Here is a 24,789-nt window from a genome sequence, read left to right as displayed (position 1 = left end):
TATGATGCTTACTCTTATCTCTACACTCAGTTTTCACTCCTGGGACCATATGGGGTGCCAGGATCAAACTAGGAATAGTTATAAGCAAGGCAAGCACCTTAACCCCTGTATAGTCCATTTCTCTTGCCCCCTTCATGAAGCTTTCTCTGATAATATTTTGCATTTGTTATTTTTTTAATCCTACATAGCATATTTGAGTTGCATATTACTTCAATTTTATGGGAAAACTTCACTTAATTGAGGTTACATAGTAGAATTGTTTCTCTGGTAAAACAGTCAATGCAGCTTTGTATTTCTTTTTATTAAGGACCTCCACAGAAGTTTGTCACTGTTCTTTTGAGTTCTATACCATCTTGTGCTGCTTTGAGCTCTTAACATTAATTAAAATAGAAGCAGTTTTGTTCCTCCTAAGATCATCCAATTCATTCAATAAATATTTACTACTTATTATATAACTGTATTTGATGTTATCTCATGTTGATTGTAAAGCTAGATAATATAGCAGTTAGTGGTTTAAGTTATTTTGAAGGTTAGTTTAAGCACTAGCTAAATACAGTGTGTTTACATGCAGTTTTTAAGGGAAAGAAGTCTTAATTCATGAACATGCACACAGAAACCCCAAATCAGCCTTGGGGACAGTAGATTAGATATGTAGTAAACATTTTATTAAATTAAAAAATAAGGCATAGGTTTTTATTTTTATTTATTTATTTATTTATTTATTTATTTATTTATTTATTTATTTATTTATTTATTTTTGGTTTTTGGGCCACACCCGGTAACGCTCAGGGGTTACTCCTGGCTATGCGCTCAGAAGTCGCTCCTGGCTTGGGGGACCATATGGGACGCCGGGGGATCGAACCGCGGTCCGTCTCCTAGGCTAGCGCAGGTAAGGCAGGCACCTTACCTCCAGCGCCACCGCCTGGCCCCTATTTTTTTATTTTTTGGTTTTTGGGCCACACCCGGCGGTGCTCAGGGGTTACTCCTGGCTGCCTGCTCAGAAACAGCTCCTGGCAGGCACGGGGGACGATATGGGACACCGGGATTTGAACCAACCACCTTTGGTCCTGGATTGGCTGTTTGCAAGGCAAACGCCGCTGTGCTATCTCTCCGGGCCCATAGGTTTTTATTTTTATTTTTTACAAATCATCACTGCTCCAATGGGGTAAAGAAAATAAAGGCGCTTTCTTTGTGAATGCCTGCATTTGACTCAAGGCTGCAGGAACCACCACAAAGATAAGCATTGGAGTACTACCTTACAGAAAGCTTTAGCTTCATTTTCATATTTTCATTATTTTACAAGATAGATTCAAAAAGTGAATTTTTAGGGACTGGAACAATACATATAGTGGGTATGGAGCATGCCTTGCATGCAGCCCACCTAGGTCTAATCCCTGGCATCCCATATGACCATATTATTCCAAACCTATCAAGAGTAATTTCTGAGTGTAGAAGTAGAAGTAACCTCTGAGTACCACTGGGTCTGAACCCAAAACCAAACCAAGACAAAAAACCCAAAATGGGGAAATATTGATTTTTAAAGAATGCTATATATTATGTTGTCTATTTATAGTTTTCTTTGGGAACAAAACCTTCAGTGGAAGAGAACCATTTTTTAAAAGAGTGCATATCCTGTGTGTGAATATCTATCATTTAGGAAAACTTTCTGTCTTTTATTGTGAGGATTAGGGGTCTTATTTTTTTATTTTTTTTTTTTTTGTGGTTTTTGGGTCACACCCGGCAGTGCTCAGGGATTATTCCTGGCTCCAGTCTCAGAAATTGTTCCTGGCAGGCACAGGGGACCATATGGGACGCCAGGATTCGAACCGATGACCTCCTGCATGAAAGGCAAACGCCTTACCTCCATGCTATCTCTCCGGCCCCCTTATTTAATATTTTTGATTTAACTGCGGAAGTGTTCCTTACACCCGGGAAAATACTGCACATTAAAAGACAGATACATCCTGAGCTTGCCTTCTCTAGTTTTCTACTAATTGTGGTTTTCTACATCCTCATTGTGATTGGTTTTCTTTTTCAGAAGCTGAGTCAGACCTTTTACCTAAGAAACCTTTAAGTATATTTTATAAAACTAGTTTTACCACTATTTTGAAAAGGTAAAGTTATGAAAACCTTCAAAGACATGTTGACTCATGAGGATTAATACATAAAACTCATAGCTAATTGCAGGAACTATGGCTAAAGGAAATTTGTTTCAGTATTTTTAAAACATCAGTTAATTTGTTTTCTACTTTTATCTGTTAATATTTGTATCTTTAAAAGAATAATTTGGGGCCCGGAGAGATAGCACAGCAGCGTTTGCCTTGCAAGCAGCTGATCAGGACCAAAGGTGGTTGGTTTGAATCCCGGTGTCCCATATGGTCCCCCGTGCCTGCCAGGAGCTACGTCTGAGCAGACAGCCAGGAGTAATCCCTGAGCACCGCCGGGTGTGACCCAAAAACCAAAAAATAAAAAAAAATAAAAGAATAATTTGGAATTGTGCTATTGGTATCACAGTAGAGAAAGGAGAGGCAGATTATTTTTTAATTATTTGTTAGAACAAAACAATGTTAAGGTGTGCAAGCTTATTTCTCCCAAGATAAAACACTTAACTAAAAAAGAATTTTAAAGAAAATGGTTGGGGCCGGAGAGATAGCATGGAGGTAAGGCGTTTGCCTTTCATGCAGGAGGTCATCGGTTCGAATCCCGGCGTCCCATATGGTTCCCCGTGCCTGCCAGGAACAATTTCTGAGCCTGGAGCCAGGAATAATCTCTGAGCACTGCTGGGTGTGACCCAAAAACCACAAAAAAAAAAAAAAATGGTTGATAATTTCAGAATAAATAACAGTCTTTCCTGCCATTGTCTACTTTTCCTACCTTGAGTTAAAGCATTTTTCTTTTCCCAGGTTAGAAACAAAATGATGAATACTAAATCTCATATAGCTGATCATTGATACTTTCTTTTTTTTGTTTTGTTTTTTTTTTTTTTGTTTTTTTGGGCCACACCCATTTGACGCTCAGGGGTTACTCCTGGCTATGCGCTCAGAAGTCGCTCCTGGCTTGGGGGGACCATATGGGACGCCGGGGGATCGAACCGCGGTCCGTCCTAGGCTAGGTCCGTCCTAGGCTAGCGCAGGCAAGGCAGGCACCTTACCTCTAGCGCCACCGCCCGGCCCCCATTGATACTTTCTTAAGAGTACATAAAGGACTTATAATAACTGGATTCATATTTCTATCAACTAGTAATTTTCTTGATTTGGACTAATCTTCTTAAGCTGGCTTATTTTAATTATCTTTAGTTTTCATCTTGTTACCTTAGTAACAAGATAACGATCATTCTTCCAGTTGTGGGATACTGTGTGTTACTGTTGAAAACACTTTAAAGTGATTTCGTAGAAATAATTGTCATTCAAATGTAATAATGACCATTGGGAAAATATTTGACACTTTTTAAGAAATGAATGCTTTTAGTAGCCAGAGTTTAAGTACCCAGGGTGGGGTACTTGCTTTATATGTAGACAACTGTGTTTGCACTACAAGTAGTTCCCTAGTGCAGAGCCTGGAGTGAAACCTGAACCATTGGGTGTGACCAATGCATGATTTTTTTTTTGGGGGGGGGCCTCACCCGGCAGTGCTCAGGGGTTACTCCTGGCTGTCTGCTCAGAAATAGCTCCTGGCAGGCACGGGGACCATATGGGACGCTGGGATTTGAACCAACCACCTTGGGTTCTGGATTGACTGCTTGCAAGGCAAACGCTGCTGTGCTATCTCTCTAGCCCCCAATGCATGATTTTTACACATAGAAAATTGTATCACAGTTGGTAGATGCTGAAGTTTTATTTATAAATTATTTTGTAATATTTTTTATTTCTAGGGAATAGCTCTTAAAGTATGTAGAATCACAGAATAAGCATAGCCCAGAAACTCACTGGACAGATTTTGTATTTTTTGGGATTTGGGGCCACACCCAATGATGCTTAGGGATTACTACCCCTGGCTCTACGCTCAAAACTCACTTCTGCAGGCTTGGGGGACCATGCTGGGAATCGAGCCCAGGCAGCCACATTTGTGTGTAGGTCCTGTCTGCTATCGCTCTTGCCACTAGAAGATTTTTTTTTTTCCGTTTTTGGGCCACACCCAGTGACACTCAGAAGTCGCTCCTGGCTTGGGGGGACCATATGGGATGCAGGAGGATCAAACCATGGTCTGTCCTAGGCTAGCGCTGGCAAGGCAGACACCTTACCTCTAGCACCACTGTGCTGGCCCCTAGGCAGATTTTTAAAAAAAAAATTTTTTTTATTGAAGCCATTGTGCCACTAGACAGATTTATTTATTTATTTATTTATTTATTTATTTATTTATTTATTTATTTATTTATTTATTTTGCTTTTTTGGGCCACACTGGTGATGCTCAGGGGTTTACTCCTGGCCATGAGCTCAGAAATCGCTCCTGTGGGGGGACCATATGGGTAATCGGGGATCGAACCATGGTTCGTTCTAGGTTAGCTCATGCAAGACAAACACCCTACTACTAGTGCTAGCGTTCCAGCCTCATCTAGACAGATTTTTAAGCTTGACATCAGATCATCTGAACCAGAAAAAATTCTGTAAACCTTCCAGTTGATTTTGAAGTATATTCCTGGTTTGAATGCCACTGTCAGTTACTGTTTATGTAGCTTTATAGCACCTTGCTGAAAGTAACCTTAGCTTATATTTTCAAAGTGATGAACTATGTCCCCAGTTGCTCAGTTGTGAGACTCATACCTTGACACCCTGGGTTCAACTACTAGGACTATCCAATCCCCATCTTTTGAAAGCTATTATTTTTTTTTCTATTCCTAAGATGACAACGTACATTATACATTTCTTAGGAATTTGTAACTTGAGAAAACATGGTTCTGTCTTCGTTATTCACTTATTTTCACGGTATTTGCTTGATAAGTGAAATTTCCTTCTTAAATCTCCTTTTCAGACTAAGAACACACCTTAATTTTAGCTTTGGTGTAAGGGTACTACATTTAAAAATTAGTCATTTTGGGCTGGAACGATAGTACAGTAGGTAGGACATTTGTCTTGAACACGGTCAATCTGTGTTTGATTTCTGTTATTCTAGATGGTCTTCTGAGCACTGTTAGAGTGAGCCCTGAGGGGCCAGAGTGATAGCAAAGGGGTAAGGCATATGGGACGGACTTTGATTCGATTTCTGGCATCCCATATGGTCCCCTGAGCCTGCCAGGAGCGATTTCTGAGCACAGAGCCAAGAGTAACCCCTGAATGCAGCTGGATATGACCCAACCCCTTCCCCAAAAAGTGAACCCTGAATACCACTGGTTATGGCCTCAAAAAGAAAAAGAAAAAAAAAATTTGTGGGGGGTTGGAGTGATAGTATAGCAGGTAGGGCATTTGCCTTACTGATCCAGGTTTGATTCCTGGCATTTCATATGGTCCCCTGAGCTTAGAACCAGAAGTAAGCCTGAGCATTGTCGGATGTGGCACAAAAAAAAATTACAATAATTTAAAAAAGTCTTGTTTACCTATAGTATGGATGTCATTTAAAAGTGACACCAATCCATGTGTATGTGCCTGATAAGAATTTATTTTTAACAGATGAAAAAGGACTGTATATTTTGAAAGTAATTACTATAGGAATTGCTCTTCTTCAAGATGCTTCAAAAGGAGCATTTTTTTGTTTCATTTATAAAACACATTTTGCCTTTGAAAGTGTGTCTTCAAGTTAAGACTTCTCAGGACTATTTTGTTGAATTAGTAATACCCTAACACTACCTTTTATTGAGACACACAGAATAATCTGTTTCAACTGGCAACTCTTTGAAATAAGATTCAAATTAATAGAATAGTGTTGAGAAGTAATCCACTTGTGTTGGTTTTGCTAATCATTGAAAGATTGGCCCATTCTCTTCAATAAGCAGGCATGCCACATTTTCCTAATAGGATTGGATAATTCTATATTTGTTAATGTTGAATATCTTAATTAACATTAAATTATATGCAGATTTACTTATATCATACTACTATGTAAATCAGTATTCTATGGATTTATTTTATATTTGATTATTCTTTAAATTTCAGGATGGTGAGGAAGAAGAAAATGAGAAAGGTATGTTTAATACTAAGTAGAGTTTAAAAATGGCTGATACTTATTGGAAAAATAGTAAATTATATGAAGTAATTCCATACTTAAAATCTTAGTTTTGAAATACATTTTCTTTCAAATTTATAGTCAATTAAGTTAGCATCTTTAAAATTTTTTAGTTTACTAAATTTTCTTTTTAACTTCAAATAGATTTTAATTTAATGGTACATATCAGTTACTGTAGTGGATACTGCCAATTTTTATTTAACCTGGTTTTAATTTATTTAAAAAATTAATTTTTAGCATACGGTAAGTTAATTACACTCTAAAAACTGGCACTGCAGTAACTCATACGTGCTTATGTTATGGATAATGGCTATTACTGCTAGTAAAAAATGGTAGGCAACCAGGAGACTGACTTCACTCGCCACTTAGAGGAACTGACAATCTTTTGACAGTCCTAGTAGTTCAGCAGAGTGGTCTCATCAGTACAACCACAGGGACATCTGTAGCAATACTTGTGGTCAGCACCAAGTTATGGAAGAGTTTTTGAAAAGACAACAAAGGACTCTGCGCTGGACTAGTAAGGAATGTGGATCCGGGTTCTGAGCAAGGCAGAACAGAAAACCTGGAAACAAGGATGAAGGCAAGCTACTGACTGAAAGCCTTAAGAGGCTTGAAGCCTTTCTATTTTGGGGGAATGCATGGCATCTTCAGAAACGGCATTCTAGGACTGATGGACAGGATGAAGATTGGGAACAATCCATTTCCTGAACCCTAGAGAACAGCTACCTGTGGACCATTCCATGAGTCACCATTCCATGAGTCTGGACTGTGCAAGAACTGACTAAGAAAAATGAAGAAGATGGGCCCAGAAATGTGTTGAAGGCTGATTGAGACCCTCAGACTGTGACCTCTGAAAATGTCATCTGAAGACCTCTGAAGATGGGAGTTCTGAAAGCCACAGGGTTAAATTCCACGGTGGGAACACTGAATAACAAACCTACACATTGGTCTCTGTCTCATGGAGGAAAAAAGTCTTCTCTGCCATTAACTTACAACCAGAAATGAAGAGCTGGTATCACCAGGATGGAACCATTTCTCCCTTTCTTTGTTTGGTATTTGTATGTAGAGATCATTTTCCTCAGGAAGAATAAGTGATCCTGGGTAAAGGATTGTTTCTATTAGTTAATACCCTTGTGTTTCTTTCCCCTAACCTTCCATCAGTGCTAATAACTGGCTTTATATTTTCTAGGTCCTATTCTAGCTTATGAATATGAAATTGTTTAAACTTCTTGTTTTGCCATATTTATTCCTGTTAAATCCTCTTAGATATAGCAGGTTCTGGTGATGGTACACAAGAAGTATCTAAACCTCTTCCTTCAGAAGGGAGCCTAGCTGAGGCTGATCACACAGCTCATGAAGAGATGGAAGCTAATGCGACTGTGAAAGAAGCTGAGGATGACAACATCTCGGTCACAATCCAGGCTGAAGATGCCATCACTCTGGATTTTGATGGTGATGACCTCCTAGAAACAGGTAAAAATGTGAAAATTACAGATTCTGAAGCAAGTAAGCCAAAAGACGGGCAGACCACCATTGCACAGAGCCCGGAGAAGGAAAGCAAGGATTGCGAGATGAACGTGAACCATAAAGATGGTAAGAAGGAAGACTGCGTGAAGGGTGACCCTGTCGAGAAGGAAGCCAGAGAAAGTTCTAAGAAAGCAGAATCTGGAGACAAAGAAAAGGATACTTTGAAGAAAGGGCCCTCGTCTACTGGGGCCTCTGGTCAAGCAAAGAGGTTTGTTTTCTATGTCAGTTCTTTACGATACTGAATTCCAGCATTCAGTAAGATCACTCTACATTAAGGGGGTGGCTTCAAGACCCTGTACAGTAATTAGTCCTTATGATCCTGCTTATAATATTTTTGACCGTCATAAGTTACTTTAAAAAAATTCAAGATCTTCGTAATATGCAGTGTGTCCTGATTGCATTGTCGAATTGTCAGCATATATTTGTTTTTTTTTGTTTTTGGTTTTTGTTTTTTTGTTTTTTCCAAAATTGACACTATTTTTGTGTTTCATTTTTAAAAATCCTTGTGATGATGGTTAATGAACAACTATCAGTCCTAACAACACAAAATGAAGTCAAGTCCCAGTTCTGAAATCTGGAGAAGATGGCCATATATCCACTGAATAGAATTTTCAGAAAAATCTAGATCTTCAGGCATCTTGGGGAAATCAGTGCAAGAATCCTAAGGGAACCATTTGTTCAAATAACCTATTCTAGGCTTCTGGAATTTCTAATTTGTATGAATAGCAGTAGTTTGAAATAGTCAATATCAAGCTGTTCGATTTTTGTTTTTTTTTTTTGTTTTGTTTTGTCTTGAATTTTCTTTGGTGATTTGCTTCTTCAGCTCTTCAAAGGACTCTAAAGACAGCAAGACATCATCCAAAGACGACAAAGGTAATAGATTGTTTTCTCTTTTAAATCTTTAAGAGTTATTACTCAGGTTTATTATTATTATTATTATTATTATTATTATTATCATTATTATCATTATTATCATTATTCATTTAATCCTTAAAAACTGACAAACTAAAATTGTTCAATGGGTGTTGGTTGTGTAAACCATGAAGTCAGAGCTTTCAGCAAAACAGCATTACTGCTATTTGTTTTAGTTGAGATGAGTTTAGAAGCTTTTTTTTTTTTTTTTTTTTTTTTGGTTTTTGGTTTTTGGGTCACACCCGGCAGTGTTCAGGGGTTACTCCTGGCTCTATGCTCAGAAGTCGCTCCTGGCAGGCTCAGGGGACCATATGGGATGCCGGGATTCAAACCACTGACCTTCTGCACACAAGGCAAATGCTTTACCTCCATACTCTCTTTCTGGGCCCAGCCTTTTTCTTTATTTATTTAAAACCACTACAGATCACCACCACAGTTACATATGCTGTTACTAATATTTGTATGTTTGTATTTGTGGGTATTTAAAAGAAAAATATATGTGTCTAGTGTTTGAGGGTTTTATATTTCATTCTTTAAGGTATGGTGCACTTATTTTAACATGGCCAATATGTAATAGTTTCATCTTCAGAACTTTATTTATTTGTTTGCTTTTTGGGTCACAATTGGTGTGATTCTCAGGGGTCACTCCTGGCTATGTGCTCAGAAATTGCTCCTGGCTTGGGGGACCATATGGGACACCAGAGTATTGAACCGTGGACCATCCTAGGTGGGCACGCACAGGCAAATACTCTACTGCTTGTGCCACCGCTTCGGCCCTCTTCAGAATTTTCTAATTTGACTTGTTTGGGCTTTAGGGGAGTGATATAGCAAAAAGTTTTATTTTATATTCTTAGAGCCTAAAGGTAAACACTCCATTGTGTTTTGTTATTGAGGAGTCACTGGTAATCTCATGGAGTAATGGGTGTATCTGGTGTATCTTTATACATATGTTATTTACTTGATACTTGTTTTCTAAAAATTCATTTTTTTTTTTTTTTTTTGTGGGTCTTGGGTCACACCCGGCAGTGCTCAGGGGTTATTCCTGGCTCCAGGCTCAGAAATTGCTCCTGGCAGGCACGGGGAACCATATGGGGCGCCGGGATTTGAACCGATGATCTCCTGCATGAAAGGCAAACGCCTTACCTCCATGCTATCTCTCCGGCCCCCTAAAAATTCATTTTAAAAGAACAATACCCCATGGGTAATGCTAAGTTTTGAAGAGGTATTGCTATATCCTGTCACAGGCTTCTAAAGCTTTTTTATTCAACCCTTTATTTTGCCTGAGAAATTAGTATTTAACTTTGGGCCATACCTGGTGGTGCTCAAGGGTTACTCCTGGCTCTGCACTCAGGAATCACTTTGGTGGCCTCAGGGGACCATATGGGATGCCAGGGATCAAGCCTGGATTGTATGTAAGACAAGCACTCTACCTCGGTGCTATTGCTCTGGTCCCTGCTTGAGAAATTTTTATTGGAGCCTGAGTACATGGGCTTGTAAAATAGATCTGCAAATCAAACATGAACTGATCACAAATCATAATTATTTTAAAACAAAAGTTACGTGAGGCTGGACGGATTGTACAGTAGGCCTGTGATTGATTGCCTTGCATGCAGTAGACATGAGTTTGACTCCAGTGCTGTTTAGGGTCCCTGAACCTGGCCAGGAGTGATTCCTGAGTGCAGAGCCAGGAGTAAGGCCTGCGCACCAAAAAGCCAAACCAAATCAAAATTAAAACAGACCAAATGGGGGCTAGAGAGATAACATGGAGATAAGGCATTTGCCTTTCATGCAGAAGGATAGTGGTTCGAATCCCGGCATCCCATGTTGGTCCCCTGTGCCTGCCAGGGGTGATTTCTGAGCCTAGAGCCAGGAGTAACCCCTGAGCACTGCCAGGTGTGACCCAAAAACCAAAATAAATAAATAAATAAGTAAAAAAAAAAAAACAAAAAACATACCACCTGGAGTTACAACCCATGGTTTAAGAAGTGAGGCTCAGGCTGGAGAGAAGTCTACAGATTGAGTGCAGACTGAGTACCTTCAGGTGTACTGCTCCATCCTCCCAAACCTACTACCCCCCCAAAAAAAAAAAACCCTAGAATATAGTTTAGCTTATCTGATTTGTAACTTTTGGCGCTTTATATAGTAACTGCTAATACCCTTAAAATTGTGATTAATTGATTTAAAATTTTTAAATGTGGGGCTGAATTAAAAGTACTGTGGGTTGTGTGCTTGCCTTGCCTATGGCTGATCCTGATTTGATCCCATCATTTTATATGGTCTTCCAAATACTGCTAGGAATAATTCCCAATACAGAACCATGATCCAGAGCCTTCTGTCATGCTTTTGAAAATCGAAATACAGGGGCCAGAGTGGTAGCACAGTGGTAGGTCATTTGCCTTGCCACACGGCTGACCCAGGATGGACATGGGTTCAATCCCCGGCATCCCAGAAGGTCTCCCAAGCCAGGGGTGATTTTTGAGCACTGAGCTGGGAGTAACCCCTGAGCACTGCCAGGTGTGGCTCAAAAAAACCAAGGGGGAAAAAAAAGGAAAGTAAAAGAAATATATAGGTCATTAATTAAAAATAAGTCAAACATGTGTTGTCTTATAAGTATGCAAACATCAGTTTTGCAAAAAAAAAATTTGTGTTATATTATTTAAAAGCATTGAAAAATATATTTTATGTTTAAATAACTTGAAGTTATAAAAGTGTTACTATTAATAGTTTTATACTCTGTCTCTTTTAAAATGTACAAGTATGGACCAGAGTTGATAGCTCAGTGGTAGGGCTTTTGCCTTGCACATGCTTAACCCAGAATGGACCCCAGTTCAATCGCTGGCATACCATATAGTCCCCCCAAGCCTGCCAGGGGCAATTTCTGAAAACAGAGCCAGGAGTAAACCCTGTGTACCACTGGGTGTAGCCCAAAACGAAACAAAAATATAAGAATTGTTTTTAAATAAAGTCAAAAATGAAATTCCCTTTTATAATAGTGTATTTGAAGAAAAAGGCATCTTTTTATTTGAACCCATAATTTATAGATGGAAATTGTACAGAGTGACTCATATAATCATTTACTTACCTGAAGCATCTTAAAATTGACACATTTTAGAGATTTTTTAATATTAAGGCCAGGATTATCTAGCTATATCTGATTTCCGTGTTTTTTCTTTTTTTTTAAATTGCTATTTAAGCACCATGGCTACAAACTTGTTTATTGTTCGGTTTCAGTCATAGTATGTGCACCATCCTGGGGCCGGCGTGGTGGCGCTAGAGGTAAGGTGTCTGCCTTGCCTGCGCTAGCCTAGGACGGACCGCGATTCGATCCCCTGGCGTCCCATATGGTCCCCCAAACCAGGAGCAACTTCTGAGCTCATAGCCAGGAGTCACCCCTGAGCGTCAACGGGTGTGGCCCAAAAACCAAAAAAAAAAATGTACACCATCCTTCACCAGTGCACCCTTCCCATCATTGATGTTTTCTTTTCCTTCCCAAACCTACCCCTTCACCCCTGCCTTGCTCTAGGGAGGGGTGTCTTGCTTGTTTCTCTACTTTCCGTGCCAAGTTCTTGTCCAGAGCATATCGGTTCTAACTATTGTTGCTTAGGAAACCCTTCTCTAGTTATACTCACCTTTCTTTGTGGTGAGCTTTTTATGCTGGGCTAGACCTCTTGACCTTTGTTTCTGTTGTTCCAGCACTTTCTTACTGTTGCTTTGATAATGAAAATAGCTGGTTGGTTTAGTTTTTGTTATTAACTCTTAAGTTCTTGAAAACAGTTTATACCATCTTCTGACTTGTCCTTCTTGAACCACCAGTTTCTCAGGTTGCGTAGTCCATAGCATATGTGGATTGTTCAGTCATTGTTACATTCACAATGATGGCTTCACAGTTTATTTCAGCACTATGGTAAAATGGTTATACTTAGCACAAGCCCAGGCTACATAATTGGTTTCTGTAGTTATTTTGATTTAAAATTTATACACTAAGACATGTCCAAATTAGTTGACTTGATTTCCCGCTCATTGTAATTTTTTTTTTTTTTTTGGTTTTTGGGCCACACCCTGTGACGCTCAGGGGTTACTCCTGGCTATGCGCTCAGAAGTTGCTCCTGGCTTCTTGGGGGACCATATGGGACGCCGGGGGATCGAACCGCGGGTCCGTCCTAGGCTAGCGCAGGCAAGGCAGGCACCTTACCTCCAGCGCCACCGCCCGGCCCCGCTCATTGTAATTTTTGTTAGTTGTGTTCGATGTTTATTTTTTGTGTGGATTGTGTGTGTGTGTATGTGCAAATATGCTTCCAGTTTACTTGAAGGCCTTGTACAAATAAATGATAGTGTTTTGATACTTGTCTGTTCTTAAAAATAGCCCATTTATAGAATCTTGGTGTATCTAAATGAGAGGATTTTATAATCTTGAGAGAATATGGCCCTGATATTTTTGTAAAAATATATTCCAACTCAGATGACTTACATGCCTGATATTAAATCTATTGTAGGAAATACAAATAGTACTAGTGGTAGCAGTGGAAGCTCAACTAGAAATATCTGGGTTAGTGGACTTTCTTCGAATACCAAAGCTGCTGATTTGAAGAACCTCTTCGGCAAATATGGAAAGGTAAATTCTTTATTCCTTTTTATCTATCTCCATTTGAAGTAGGACTTGTATTCAAAATGGTGTTGTATAAAATCATCTAATTTCTCATTTCCCTTGGCACTGATTGGGCCTAGATTCTGAGTTCTGTGATAATGGTGAGTTTCATCATAACTCAAGCATTGAGAAGTCTTGTGTTAAAAGTTATATCACAAGTTCTACTCCTGGCAGCACATTTGGTACTGAGCATTACCAGAGGTCTGGTCCAGTCATAACAGGAATTTCCTTGGTCCAAATAATAAGGAAATGAAAGTTCATATATATTATTTTTGGTTTTTGGGTCACACCTGGTGGTGCTCAAGAGTTACTTCTGGCTCTGTGCTCAGAAATCGCTTCTGGCAGGCTCGGAGGACCATATGGGATGCTGGAATTTGAACCGGGGTTCCTCCTGTGTTGGTTGCATGCAAGGCAAATGACTTACCACTGTGTTATTGCTCCAGCCCTGAAAGTTCATATATATATTTTTTGTTTTGTGGACATACCCAGTCCTGCTTGGGTTACTCCTGACTCAGTCTTCAAGAACCACTCTTTGTGGATTTGGTGAAATAATATGGGATACTAGGAAATTGAACCTGGGTCATCCACTTACATCGCTACCTGCTCTACTATCTCTCTAGTCCCTGAAAGTTTGCATTTAAACCCCTAAATTTTTACTTCTAGTGTAATGAATGCTTTCCATCACTTTTTATTTTTCTAGCACCTACCTTTGTTGAGGCTAATTTGGTGAAACTAGAAAATAAACAACTGTGAAGCCATCATTATGAATGTACCAATTACATACTAAACTATCCACATGTGCTAGGGACTACGCATCCTGAGAAACTGGTGGTTCATTATTTGTTTTTTGTTTTTTGAATCACACCCGGCAGTACTCAGGGGTTACTCCTGGCTCTATGCTCAGAAATCGCTCCTGGCAAGTTTAGGGGACCACATGGGATGCCGGAATTTGAACCACCAACTTTCTGCATGAAAGGCAAATGCCTTACCTCCATGTTATCTCTCTGGTCCCTGGTGGTTCAGTATTTGTTTGGGCAACAAAATAACTGATGTGGTTTCTGTCATGGATTTCGTGATTTTTTTTTTTGCTTTGTTTTTTTTGGGGGGGGGGACCACACCCATTTGATGCTCAGGGGTTATCCCTGGCTAAGCGCTCAGAAATCGTCCCCGGCTTGGGGGGACCATATGGGATGCCAGGGGATTGAACCGTGGTCCATTCCTTGACTAGCGCTTGCAAGGCAGACACCTTACCTCTAGCGCCACCTCATCGGCCCCGATTTCATGATTTTAAAAAAATGCATATATATGCAAAATTTGTAATGGTTGCTCTGAAGGGAGAAAGCACAGTTGCAGAATACAGAATTAGAGGAGAAACTTGTTCCTAGGTTATGAGTAAAAGTCCCTGTGTCGCACAAAGGGAGATAAAAGAAGAGCCACTGGAGACTCAAGTGAATTGAACTGAATTGACCCTATCCTTTAGGGTTTGCTGCTTTCTACTACACGTTTTTAGCTTTCAGAATGTCTTGTTTAACCTGCACCAATATAAAACCTTTCCAAATTGAGGCTTTCAATACTATAACTCTGTATGTACTTGCTAGACTTTCAGATTTTTTTTTTTTTTTTTTTTTGGATTTTGGGTCACACTCAGCAGCACTTGGGTTATTCCTGACTATGCTCAGAAATCGCTCCTGGCATGCTCCGGGGATGCCAGGATTCGAACCACAGACCTTCTGCACGAAAGGCAAACACCTTACCTACATGCTATCTCTCTGGCCCTGACTTTCAGATTTTTGATTTAATGACAAATACTGCCATTAATAAAAAAACAGATTTTAGGGGCTAGAGCAGTGGCTCAAGTAAGTGGTAGGGTGCTTTTACGTGTGTTAACCTAGGACGGACCGAAGTTCGATCCCCCGGTGTCGCATATGGTCTTCCATGCCAGGAACAATTACTGAGCACATAACGAGGAATAACCCTTGAGCGTCACTGGGTGTGACCCCAAAACAAAACAAACAAAAAAACAAATTTTAGGATTCTTTAATTAACAACTTGTCTGAATCACTTGATATGGCGATTCAGGTTCAGAACACTTAAGAATGACTGTTAAGTTTCTCTTTTTGTTTTAACACCTTAATATTAGAGCTGTAAAAGCAACATTCTTGGACTGGAGTCATATAGCACAGTAGGTAAATTGTTTGCCTTATACTTGCCAACCCAGGTTTGATTCTGACATCCAATTTGTTCCCCTGAGCAATACCAGAAGTAATTCCTGAGTACAGAACCAAGAGTAACTTTGATCATGAGTGCCCCCCAAAAACAGGGAAAAGAAAAAGAATAAACATCCCAAAACTACTGTATTCCTTGCATGCAGCTCACCCCAAATCTAATTGAAAATTTTATTTCTTTGCCTTTGCAAATGGTATCATATAATCTCATTATATCATTATTGATGTACTAAATACATTTTATATATTGAAAGGAATAAAAGGACAAAAACTTTCAAGGATATTTGGGGGGTGGAGGACACATTAGGTAATGCTTGGGTTACTCCTGGCTCTGTGCTCAGAAATTATTCCTGGCAGGCTGTGGGGACCATATAGCATACCAGGGATCAAATCCAGGTTGGCAACATGCAAGGCAAACTCCCTACCCTTTGTGCTATCTCTCTAGCCCCAAACTTTTTTTTTTTCAAGGGGAGCGAAAGCCAGAGGACAAGAGCCCTTTGCTCCTCCCCAACCTTTTATTTTTATTTTATTTTATTTTTGGTTTTTGGGTCACACCCAGCTGCGCTCAAGGGTTATACTTCTGGCTCTACACTCAGAAATCGCTCCTGGCAGGCTCGGGGACCATATGGGATGCTGGGATTCGAAACACCATCCTGCATGCAAGGCAAACACCCTACCTCCATGCTATCTCTCTAGCCCCTAGTCCCAAACTTTTAAATTTTTGGGTCTTTAAATTATTCTACTGCATATATTTCAAGTGCTTATAAAGTATAGGCTATTCTAAGAACGTAAAAGAATATAAATTTTCAGTGGTAGTGATCCTAAAATTATCCTTTGTTCTGTGCTTATGTATCCTGGATGTAGTTCTGAAGTCTAAAGCAGTGCTGCTGCTGCTTTTTGTTTTGTTTTATTTTGTTTTGGGGCAACACCTGGCGGCGCTTAGGGTTACTCCTGGCTCTGCGCTCAGAAATTTCTCCTAGCAGGCACGGAGGACCATATGGAATGCCAGGATTCGAGCCACCATTGGTCCTGGATTGTCTGCTTGCAAGGCAAACGCCTTACCACTGTGCTATCTCTCTGGCCTCCAAAGTTGTGTTTTTTTGTTGGTTTGTTTGTTTGTTTTGTTTTTTGTTTTTGTTTTTGGGCCATACCTGGTGACACTCAGGGATTATTCCTGACCATATGAGATGCCAGTAATCCAACACTGTTGGATTCTATTGGATTCAAGTAAAGCAGTGTTTCTTTTTTTCTTTTTTTTTTGTTTCTTTTTTTGTTTGTTTGTTTTTTGTTTTTGGGTCACACCCAGCAGCACTTGGGTTATTCCTGGCTCTACACTCAGAAATTGCTGCTGGCAGACTTGGGCGACCATATGGGATGCTGGGATTCAAACCACTGTCCTGCATGCAAGGCAAATGTCTTACCTCCATGCTATCTCTTTGGCCCCATAAGCAGTATTTTTGAACGTACGTACGTACGTACGTGTGTGTGTGTGTGTGTGTGTGTGTGTGTGTGTGTGTGTATTTCCCACTTCTCACTTCCTCTGTACCCTCATCCCATTATGTGATCATCTTCTTTGACCTTCTTGGATTATCCTTCAGAGGACTTATGACCCCTGGATAGAAGTGCTGATCTCAAGTAGAATTTCATATTACAGGTTTTGAGTGCAAAGGTAGTCACAAATGCTCGGAGTCCTGGGGCCAAGTGCTATGGCATCGTGACTGTGTCTTCTAGCACCGAGGTGTCTAGGTGCATTGCCCATCTCCACCGCACTGAACTGCATGGGCAGCTGATATCTGTTGAAAAAGTAAGTATGGCTAGTTTCATGAGGGGAACTTGCTTGGTGGGCTAGGGATGCTGCTTCTAGCAATATTTTATAATCATAAAAATGTAACTGACATTTTTTTACCATGACAAATCTTTCAGGTTAAAGGTGATCCTTCTAAGAAAGAATTAAAGAAGGAAAATGATGAAAAGATTAGTTCAAGAGGTTCTGGAGACAAGAAAAATACAAGTGATAGAAGTAGCAAGTAAGAATTACTACTTTTGGGGTAAGTTTCTTTGGTATATTGATGAAGAAGTTCTCATTGTTTTTGTTTTCTTGTGTGGGGTGGTATGATCAGGATGCAAGCATCTATCAAAAAAGAAGAGAAGAGGTTGTCTGAGAAATCTGATAAAAAAGAAAACAAGGATGCTAAGAAAATAGAAAATAAAGACGAGAAGAATGATAATGGAGCAAGTGGCCAAATTTTAGAATCGACGAAAAAAAGTGAAGACAAGAAGCGAATAAGTATGTTGGTTACCTTTTCCCCCAGCCCCTTTGAGTACGCCTGTGACTTTGTTTTACAGTGGGAGAGAAAAGTTGAGATTAAAATGGAGATGATGGTGTCAACTTAGATGTCAACCTGGAGGAAGGCGATTGAAAAGAAATTATTTTCATCCTTTTCTACGCTCAAACAACATATACATTCTTCCTCATTACTGTTAAATTTGGATTGACTTAAAACTGCTTTTGATATGTAGCTGTGTAATTGAAGTGATCTTTGCTAATATTTGTATTTACAGTAGTAGATTGAGCTTTCATTTGGAGGGGACTGGGGTGCTGTTATTTTTCTGGGACTTTATACATACAAAATTTGTGCTCTGCTACTGAATACTAGGTTTCAACCATAGATTGTTTTTTTTCTTTTTCTTCTCTTTAAGACCAAATTGAATTTCAGTTTTAACTTTTTTTTTTTTTATTGTTTTTGAACCATATCCAGTGGTGCTCAAAACTACTGACTCTGTGCTCAGAAATAGTTTCTGGCAGACTTAGGAACCATACAGGATGTGGGGGATCAAACTCAGGTCAGCTGTGTGCAAGGCAAACTGCTATCATTTTGGCTCCACAATTTTAAACTTTATTAGCCCACACCTGACCTGTTTGGGGGTCCATAATGTGGTGCAGTGGACCAACTTGGATCAGGCTCATGCAGGGCAAGTGCCCTACCTGCCATACTATTGCTCTGGCCCAGATTGAGCTATTTAAAATACTCTAAGTTTTCAGCATAGAAAGTTGAATGGTTTATATATTTGTGACTTGCTGTTTAAGAATTTAGCACTTTTGGGGCCCGGAGAGATAGCACAGCGGTGTTTGCCTTGCAAGCAGCCAATCCAGGACCAAAGGTGGTTGGTTCGAATCCCGGTGTCCCATATGGTCCCCCGTGCCTGCCAGGAGCTACTTCTGAGCAGACAGCCAGGAGTAACCCCTGAGCATCGCCGGGTGTGACCCAGAAACCAAAAAAAAAAAAAAAAAAAAAACAAGAATTTAGCACTTTTATTTATATATTTTTAGTGGAATATATTTTTTAGATACTTGCTCATCTAGTTTTTTATTCTCAGGCTCAAAGAGTCCAGGACATATGGTAATACTAGACCAAACTAAAGGAGATCATTGTAGACCATCAAGAAGAGGAAGATATGAGAAAGTAAGTCTCAGAAGGATGCTATATACTATTTTACATACTTCCAAAAGAAGACAATTCACTCTAATCATTCTTGCAAACTATAAGGCTCTACTTGCTTTTATCCAACCCTGGGCTTTGGTAAAAAAAATCTGAGAAAAAGGAAATTTATTATTATTTATTATTATTTTTATCATTTTAAATGATCAACTGACTTTGAAAGGTAGAAAACGAAATTATTTTAACTTCTAATTCTTTTCTTGTAGACTCATGGAAGAAGTAAGGAAAAAGAGAGAGCTAGTTTAGATAAAAAGAGGGATAAAGACTACAGACGGAAAGATATCTTGCCTTTTGAAAAGATGAAGGAGCAAAGATTAAGAGAGCACTTAGTTCGTTTTGAAAGATTGCGGCGAGCAATGGAACTTCGAAGGTAGGAAAAAAGATAACACCAGTCTTTAACTGTTACTTGTTTCTGTTACAGTTACAGACCATAATTCTGGAACTTGTATTCCTACAGAAACTATTTGCGACTTTCAAAAGGTGCAGTAAAACCTAGCAATTTCCTGAGTTCTTATAGCATTTTAAAACTTACAAACTAAGGTGTTTTTTTTTGTTTTTTTTTTTTTTTACAAACTAAGTTTTTATTGATTATCTTCATTTTACAGTCCGTCAGTTACCACTCATGTAACTGAAAACCCTGCAGGCCCAGAGAGGCTGGCTACCTCTTCCTGTACTTCTGGCTAGGATAGTTGAGGCTGAGACCAGTCTCCTGATTCCAGATCTAGTGATGTTTTCTTCATGCCAGAGCTGCCACCTAAAATATCTTGACTTTAAAGAAGAAAATTTACTTTGAGATATGATAGGCTTAACCTAAATCTACAGTGCTTTAGATAGGATGTTGTTTTAGAAAAAAAACTGCCATAATTTTGTTTTTTGGGCCATACCCAGTGGTACTCAGGGATTATTTCTGATTCTGCATTAAGGAATTATTCCTGGTACCGGAGCGATAGCACATTGAGTAGAAAGTTTGCCATGCAAGTGCACGATCCAGGTTTGATCCTTGGCATTCTGTATGATTCTCCGAGCCTGCCTAGAGTATTTTCTTAGTGCAGAGCCATGAGTAATCTGTAAACATCAGTGGGTGTGGCCCAAAAACCAAAAAAGGGGGAGTTTACTTCTGGCAGTGCTTGGAGGACCATAGGGGATGCGAGGGAATCAAACCTGGGTCTGCTGCATACAAATTAGACACCCTACCTGCTGTTTTATCCCTCTGACCCCACCCCCCAATAACCATACTTAGGATTAATGTCCAAGTGAGATAGATTTGTTCTGTGAATCTTACTGTGTTTCAGCTCTTAACTCAAACCAAGCATTCTCTTTAACACAAACTTGGAGCAAAACATTTTTGTTTGCATGCTTGTCCATGCATCAATTTTTGGATACCACATAAAAGATTCTTATTATAGTGTTGTTTTGGGCCGGAGAGATAGCATGGAGGTAGGGCATTTGCCTTGCATTTAGGACGGTGGTTTTGAATCCTGGCATCCCATATGGTCCCCCTGAGCCTGCCAGGAGTGATTTCTGAGCGTAGAGCCAGGAGTAACCCCTGAGTGCTGCCGGGTGTGACCCGAAAACAAACAAACAAACAAAAAATAGAATTGTTTTTATATTTCCAATTATTAGGCTAACTTGTCATTGAAGAAATTTCATTAGCAAGAGTATTTACTAGGAACTGTCAGGGATTCTTAAAGTCATCCTGCATTGTTTAGAAGCTATTTTCTCACACATTTTGGATGAAGTAGCAGTGTATGTCCAATCCTGTGTAGACAAGTAGCTGTGTGGAAGTGGAGAGGTAGTAGGAACTACTAACTAGGCCCATCTTTTTCTTCACAGAAGCCACCTCTGAGATATTCAGGGAGTCTAGGGAAAGTCATTTTGTTCCCACTGGTATAAGCATCATGGTTCAATGATGTTCCAGCCTTGACAGTGCTCAGGGACACCAAGTCACCACCTCTGGTCCCAAGGAGCAGACCCCTGGCCATGCACATGCTGGGCTTGTGAGCTCCTGCTAACCTGGCCCCAAAACACTCCTTTTATATACTAAAAATGTTTTAGTGTCCTTTTTCTTTTTCTGAAATGAAATTGATACAAATATAGCTATATTTATAAATTTGTGGAAAATTAAATATGGTGCCATAACTCTATATTGTTTGTTTCTGGGCCATACCCGGCGATGCTCAGCTTACTCCTGGCTCTATGATCAGAATTTGCTCCTGGCGGGCTTGGGATGCCAGGGATCAAACCCAGGTTGGCTGCATGCAAGGCAAAGGCCCAACCCGTTATGTTATCGCTCCAGTCCCCGTGTCATACTCTTAATACAAAAAGGAATCTTAATTTTTAATGAAGCATATATTCCAGATACAAATGTTTAGGCTGATGCTAGAAGACCTAATGACGTAGTCAGATGTTTGCCCCCCTCTTTAGACTCATGAGAATGTGAAAGCTTCAAATACTGACTAATGTTGGTGAGTTGAATACCAGGGGTGCATTTTTTTTTTTTTTTTTGGTTTTTGGTTTTTGGGCCACATCCGGCGGTGCTCAGGGGTTACTCCTGGCTGTCTGCTCAGAAATAGCTCCTGGCAGGCACGGGGGACCATATGGGACACCGGGATTTGAACCAACCGCCTTTGGTCCTGGATCGGCTGCTTGCAAGGCAAACGCCACTGTGCTATCTTTCCGGGCCCCAGGGGTGCATTTTTTTTTTTTTTTTTTTTGGTTTTGGGCCACACCCGGCGGTGCTCAGGGGCTACTCCTGGCTGTCTGCTCAGAAACAGCTCCTGGCAGGCACGGGGGAACCATATGGGACACCGGGATTCGAACCAACCACCTTTGGTCCTGGATCGGCTGCTTGCAAGGCAAATGCCGCTGTGCTATCTCTCTGGGCCCCAGGGGTGCATTTTTTATGACATAATTTCTGACACGGTGAACAATTCTTCAAAATCGAAATTCTCAAGAAAACAGAACTTTCTATTTACATGGAGTTGTATTTCGTACATTTGCTTATGTAGGTAATTAGGTAATGTAGATAATTGAATGAGTGAAACAAACATTTTAAATGTGTTACATGTTCTCTCCCCAAAAAAGAATACCACAGGAAAGAAGTTTAGTTTTACTTGTTTTTATAAATATTAATGTGCTCTTCTATTCATAAACATGAGCTATGTCTTTGACCCTAAGCCCTAGCTTTTAATTAATTTTTATATAATTTCAACTTGTTTTTATTTTTCTGTTTACCAAAAGAAATACAACCTTGAAAAGTTTGAATGTATTGTTCAATAGTTTTGTAATCAGAAACATGAAACAGAGTACCTTTTTTTTTTGGTTTTTGGGCCACACCTGGTGACGCTCAGGGGTTACTCCTGGCTATGTGCTCAGAAGTCGCTCCTGGCTTGGGGGACCATATGGGACACCGGGGGATCGAACCGCTGTCCATCCAAGGCTAGTGCAGGCAAGGCTGGCACCTTACCTCTAGCGCCACTGCCTGGCCCCAACAGAATATCTTTGAATCTATGTAGAATGTATAAATGAACCATGGTCCAGGCTCAGGTGTTTTTTTTTTTTTTTTTTTTTTTTTTGGTTTTTTGGGCCACACCCAGTAACACTCGGGTTACTCCTGGCTATGTGCTCAGAAGTTGCTCCTGGCTTGGGGGACCATATGGGACACCTGGGGATCGAACCGCGGTCCGTCCAAGGCTAGCGAAGGCAAGGCAGGCACCTTACCTTTAGCGCCACCACCCGGCCCCGGCTCAGGTGTTTTTTAAGGTGATTTTATTTTGTGGTGGGGGTCTTTTTTTTGGGGAGGGGGCACACCTGGCAGCGCTTGGGGGTTACTCCTGGCTCTATGTTCAGAAATCACTCCTGGCAGGCTCAGGAGACCATATGGGATGCTGCGATTCGAACCACTAGGCTGTGAGCAAGGCAAATGCCCTACCCCTGTGTTAGCTCTTCAGCCCCATTTTGTGGTGGTTTAATGTCCTGAATGTCCATGATAGAATCTGAAAGGAAAGTTGGCACGGTTTTTGTTTTTTGCAGGACTATCCTGGCTATTTTGTGCAATGTCAATTACTAAGAATTCTTGGTTTCTACCATTAAATGGTAGAAGCAGCACCTCTTCATGCATTGAGAGCGAACCTTCAGTCTTCCTGGGGGCAAAGACACTAATACCTATTAGATTGCTAGAGGAATCATGTTGATAGGCAAAGGCTGCCTTAGTATAAGCAAGTAATAGAAACACAATTAAAAGTCTTATATAGTTACTTAATCAGTTTTTTTTTTTTTTTTTGTTTTTTTGTTTTTTGGGTCACACCCATTTGATGCTCAGGGGTTACTCCTGGCTAAGTGCTCAGAAATTGCCCCTGGCTTGGGGGGGACCATATGGGACACCAGGGGATCGAACCATGGTCCTTCCTTGGCTAGCACTTGCAAGGCAGACAACTTACCTCTAGTGCCACCTCACCAGCCCCAATTTAATTAGTTTTCTAAGTATTTGAACAACTATTGCTTTTTGTCTCAAAAAAGCATGCTAGGGGTCAGAGAGATAGCAGGGAGGTAAGGCATTTGCTTTGCATGCAGAAGGACGATGGTTCAAATCCTGGCATCCCGAGCTTGCCAGGAGCAATTCCTGAGCATAGAGCCAGGAGTAACCCCTGAGAGTTGCCGGTGTGACCCAAAAACCAAAATAAAAGCATGCTGCCTGGATCTATCTCTTACAGGCCAGTGAACACTCCAAAGGAATTGTTAAGGGCAACTATATTAATATAGAAAGCATTTGCTTAGGGCCGGAGAGATAGCACAGCTGTAGGAAGTTTGCCTTGCAAGTTGCAGACCCAGGACCAATGATGGTTCGAACCCCAGCATCCCATATGGTCCTCTGAGCCTACCAGGAGTGATTTCTGAGTGTAGAGCCAGGAGTAACACCTGAGCGCTGCTGGGTATGACCCAAAAACCAAAAACCAAAACAAAACAAAACAAAAAAAGCATTCGCTTATGATCCATACTGATGGTTGGTTATAAATCCAAGTCATCAAAGAAGGTCACTCATTTATGGAATTAAACTGTACATTAATAGATTATATACACTAGCATAGATCTTTTTCTCCCAAAAGTAATTGAAGTTCTAGTTTTGTAAATTCATACATGCAGACTACTTAATTTTTTTAATGCCAAAAAATAGACTAGAACTAATAGTTGGGTTTTTATTTATATGGGAATCATAAGAGGCAACCATTCTAAAATTCAGCTGCTCAGTTGACCATCTTAATGAGATACAATATTGCAAAGTTTAAAGATTTATTTCAAGTAAAATTAATTAGGTTGAGTTGAAGTTTAAAATTGTGCCAGCTTCAAGGAAAATTTTAAAGTCAAAAAGCTATTCTCTTTAACACAATACTAACATAATTTAAATATTTCTAAATACTGATTTTTGTTAGACGAAGAGAGTTTGCAGAAAGAGAGCGTCGAGAGCGAGAACGCATTAGAATAATTCGTGAACGGGAAGAACGGGAACGCTTACAGAGAGAGAGAGAGCGCCTAGAAATTGAAAGGCAAAAACTAGAGAGAGAGAGAATGGAACGCGAACGCTTGGAAAGGGAACGCATTCGTATTGAACAGGTGCAGTCGGAAAATTTTTCTCTTAAATTACTGACCTTTTCTAACCCTGTGCTTTTTGTCCTGAAATTTTCTTTACTTCTGTAAAGCAACTATAGAAGTTAAGCAATAATCATCAGTTATCCTGAAAGATAATAATTAGATGCTAAAAATGCATTATTCATTTGATTTTAGTCAGTTGATAATATTTCAAGCTCTGTAATATCATGGCAGCCT

The 24,789-nt window shown here is 40.0% G+C and overlaps 1 protein-coding gene across 6 annotated transcripts in view; it reads left to right on the top strand.

Annotated features, from left to right (window-relative positions):
- Positions 1–24,789, top strand: part of SLTM (SAFB like transcription modulator) — a 68,376-nt gene that overhangs the window by 30,109 nt on the left and 13,478 nt on the right. For 2 of the 6 annotated variants that reach the window (XM_049773615.1, XM_049773612.1), the window contains 10 exons: positions 6,088–6,115; positions 7,478–7,892; positions 8,508–8,557; positions 13,090–13,208; positions 17,121–17,270; positions 17,390–17,493; positions 17,587–17,753; positions 18,845–18,930; positions 19,173–19,336; positions 24,396–24,576. In XM_049773615.1, coding sequence (XP_049629572.1) covers positions 6,088–6,115; positions 7,478–7,892; positions 8,508–8,557; positions 13,090–13,208; positions 17,121–17,270; positions 17,390–17,493; positions 17,587–17,753; positions 18,845–18,930; positions 19,173–19,336; positions 24,396–24,576 — 1,464 coding nt within the window. Of the gene's footprint in view, positions 1–6,087; positions 6,116–7,423; positions 7,893–8,507; positions 8,558–13,089; positions 13,209–17,120; positions 17,271–17,389; positions 17,494–17,586; positions 17,754–18,844; positions 18,931–19,172; positions 19,337–24,395; positions 24,577–24,789 lie in introns of all 6 variants that reach the window. The other 4 variants (XM_049773614.1, XM_049773611.1, XM_049773613.1 and 1 more) reach the window with 2 other exon arrangements.

This window comes from Suncus etruscus, chromosome 5 (genome assembly GCF_024139225.1).
Source record: "Suncus etruscus isolate mSunEtr1 chromosome 5, mSunEtr1.pri.cur, whole genome shotgun sequence".
Taxonomy (NCBI): Eukaryota; Metazoa; Chordata; class Mammalia; order Eulipotyphla; family Soricidae; genus Suncus; species Suncus etruscus.
This window is presented reverse-complemented; position numbering and strand designations above follow the sequence as displayed.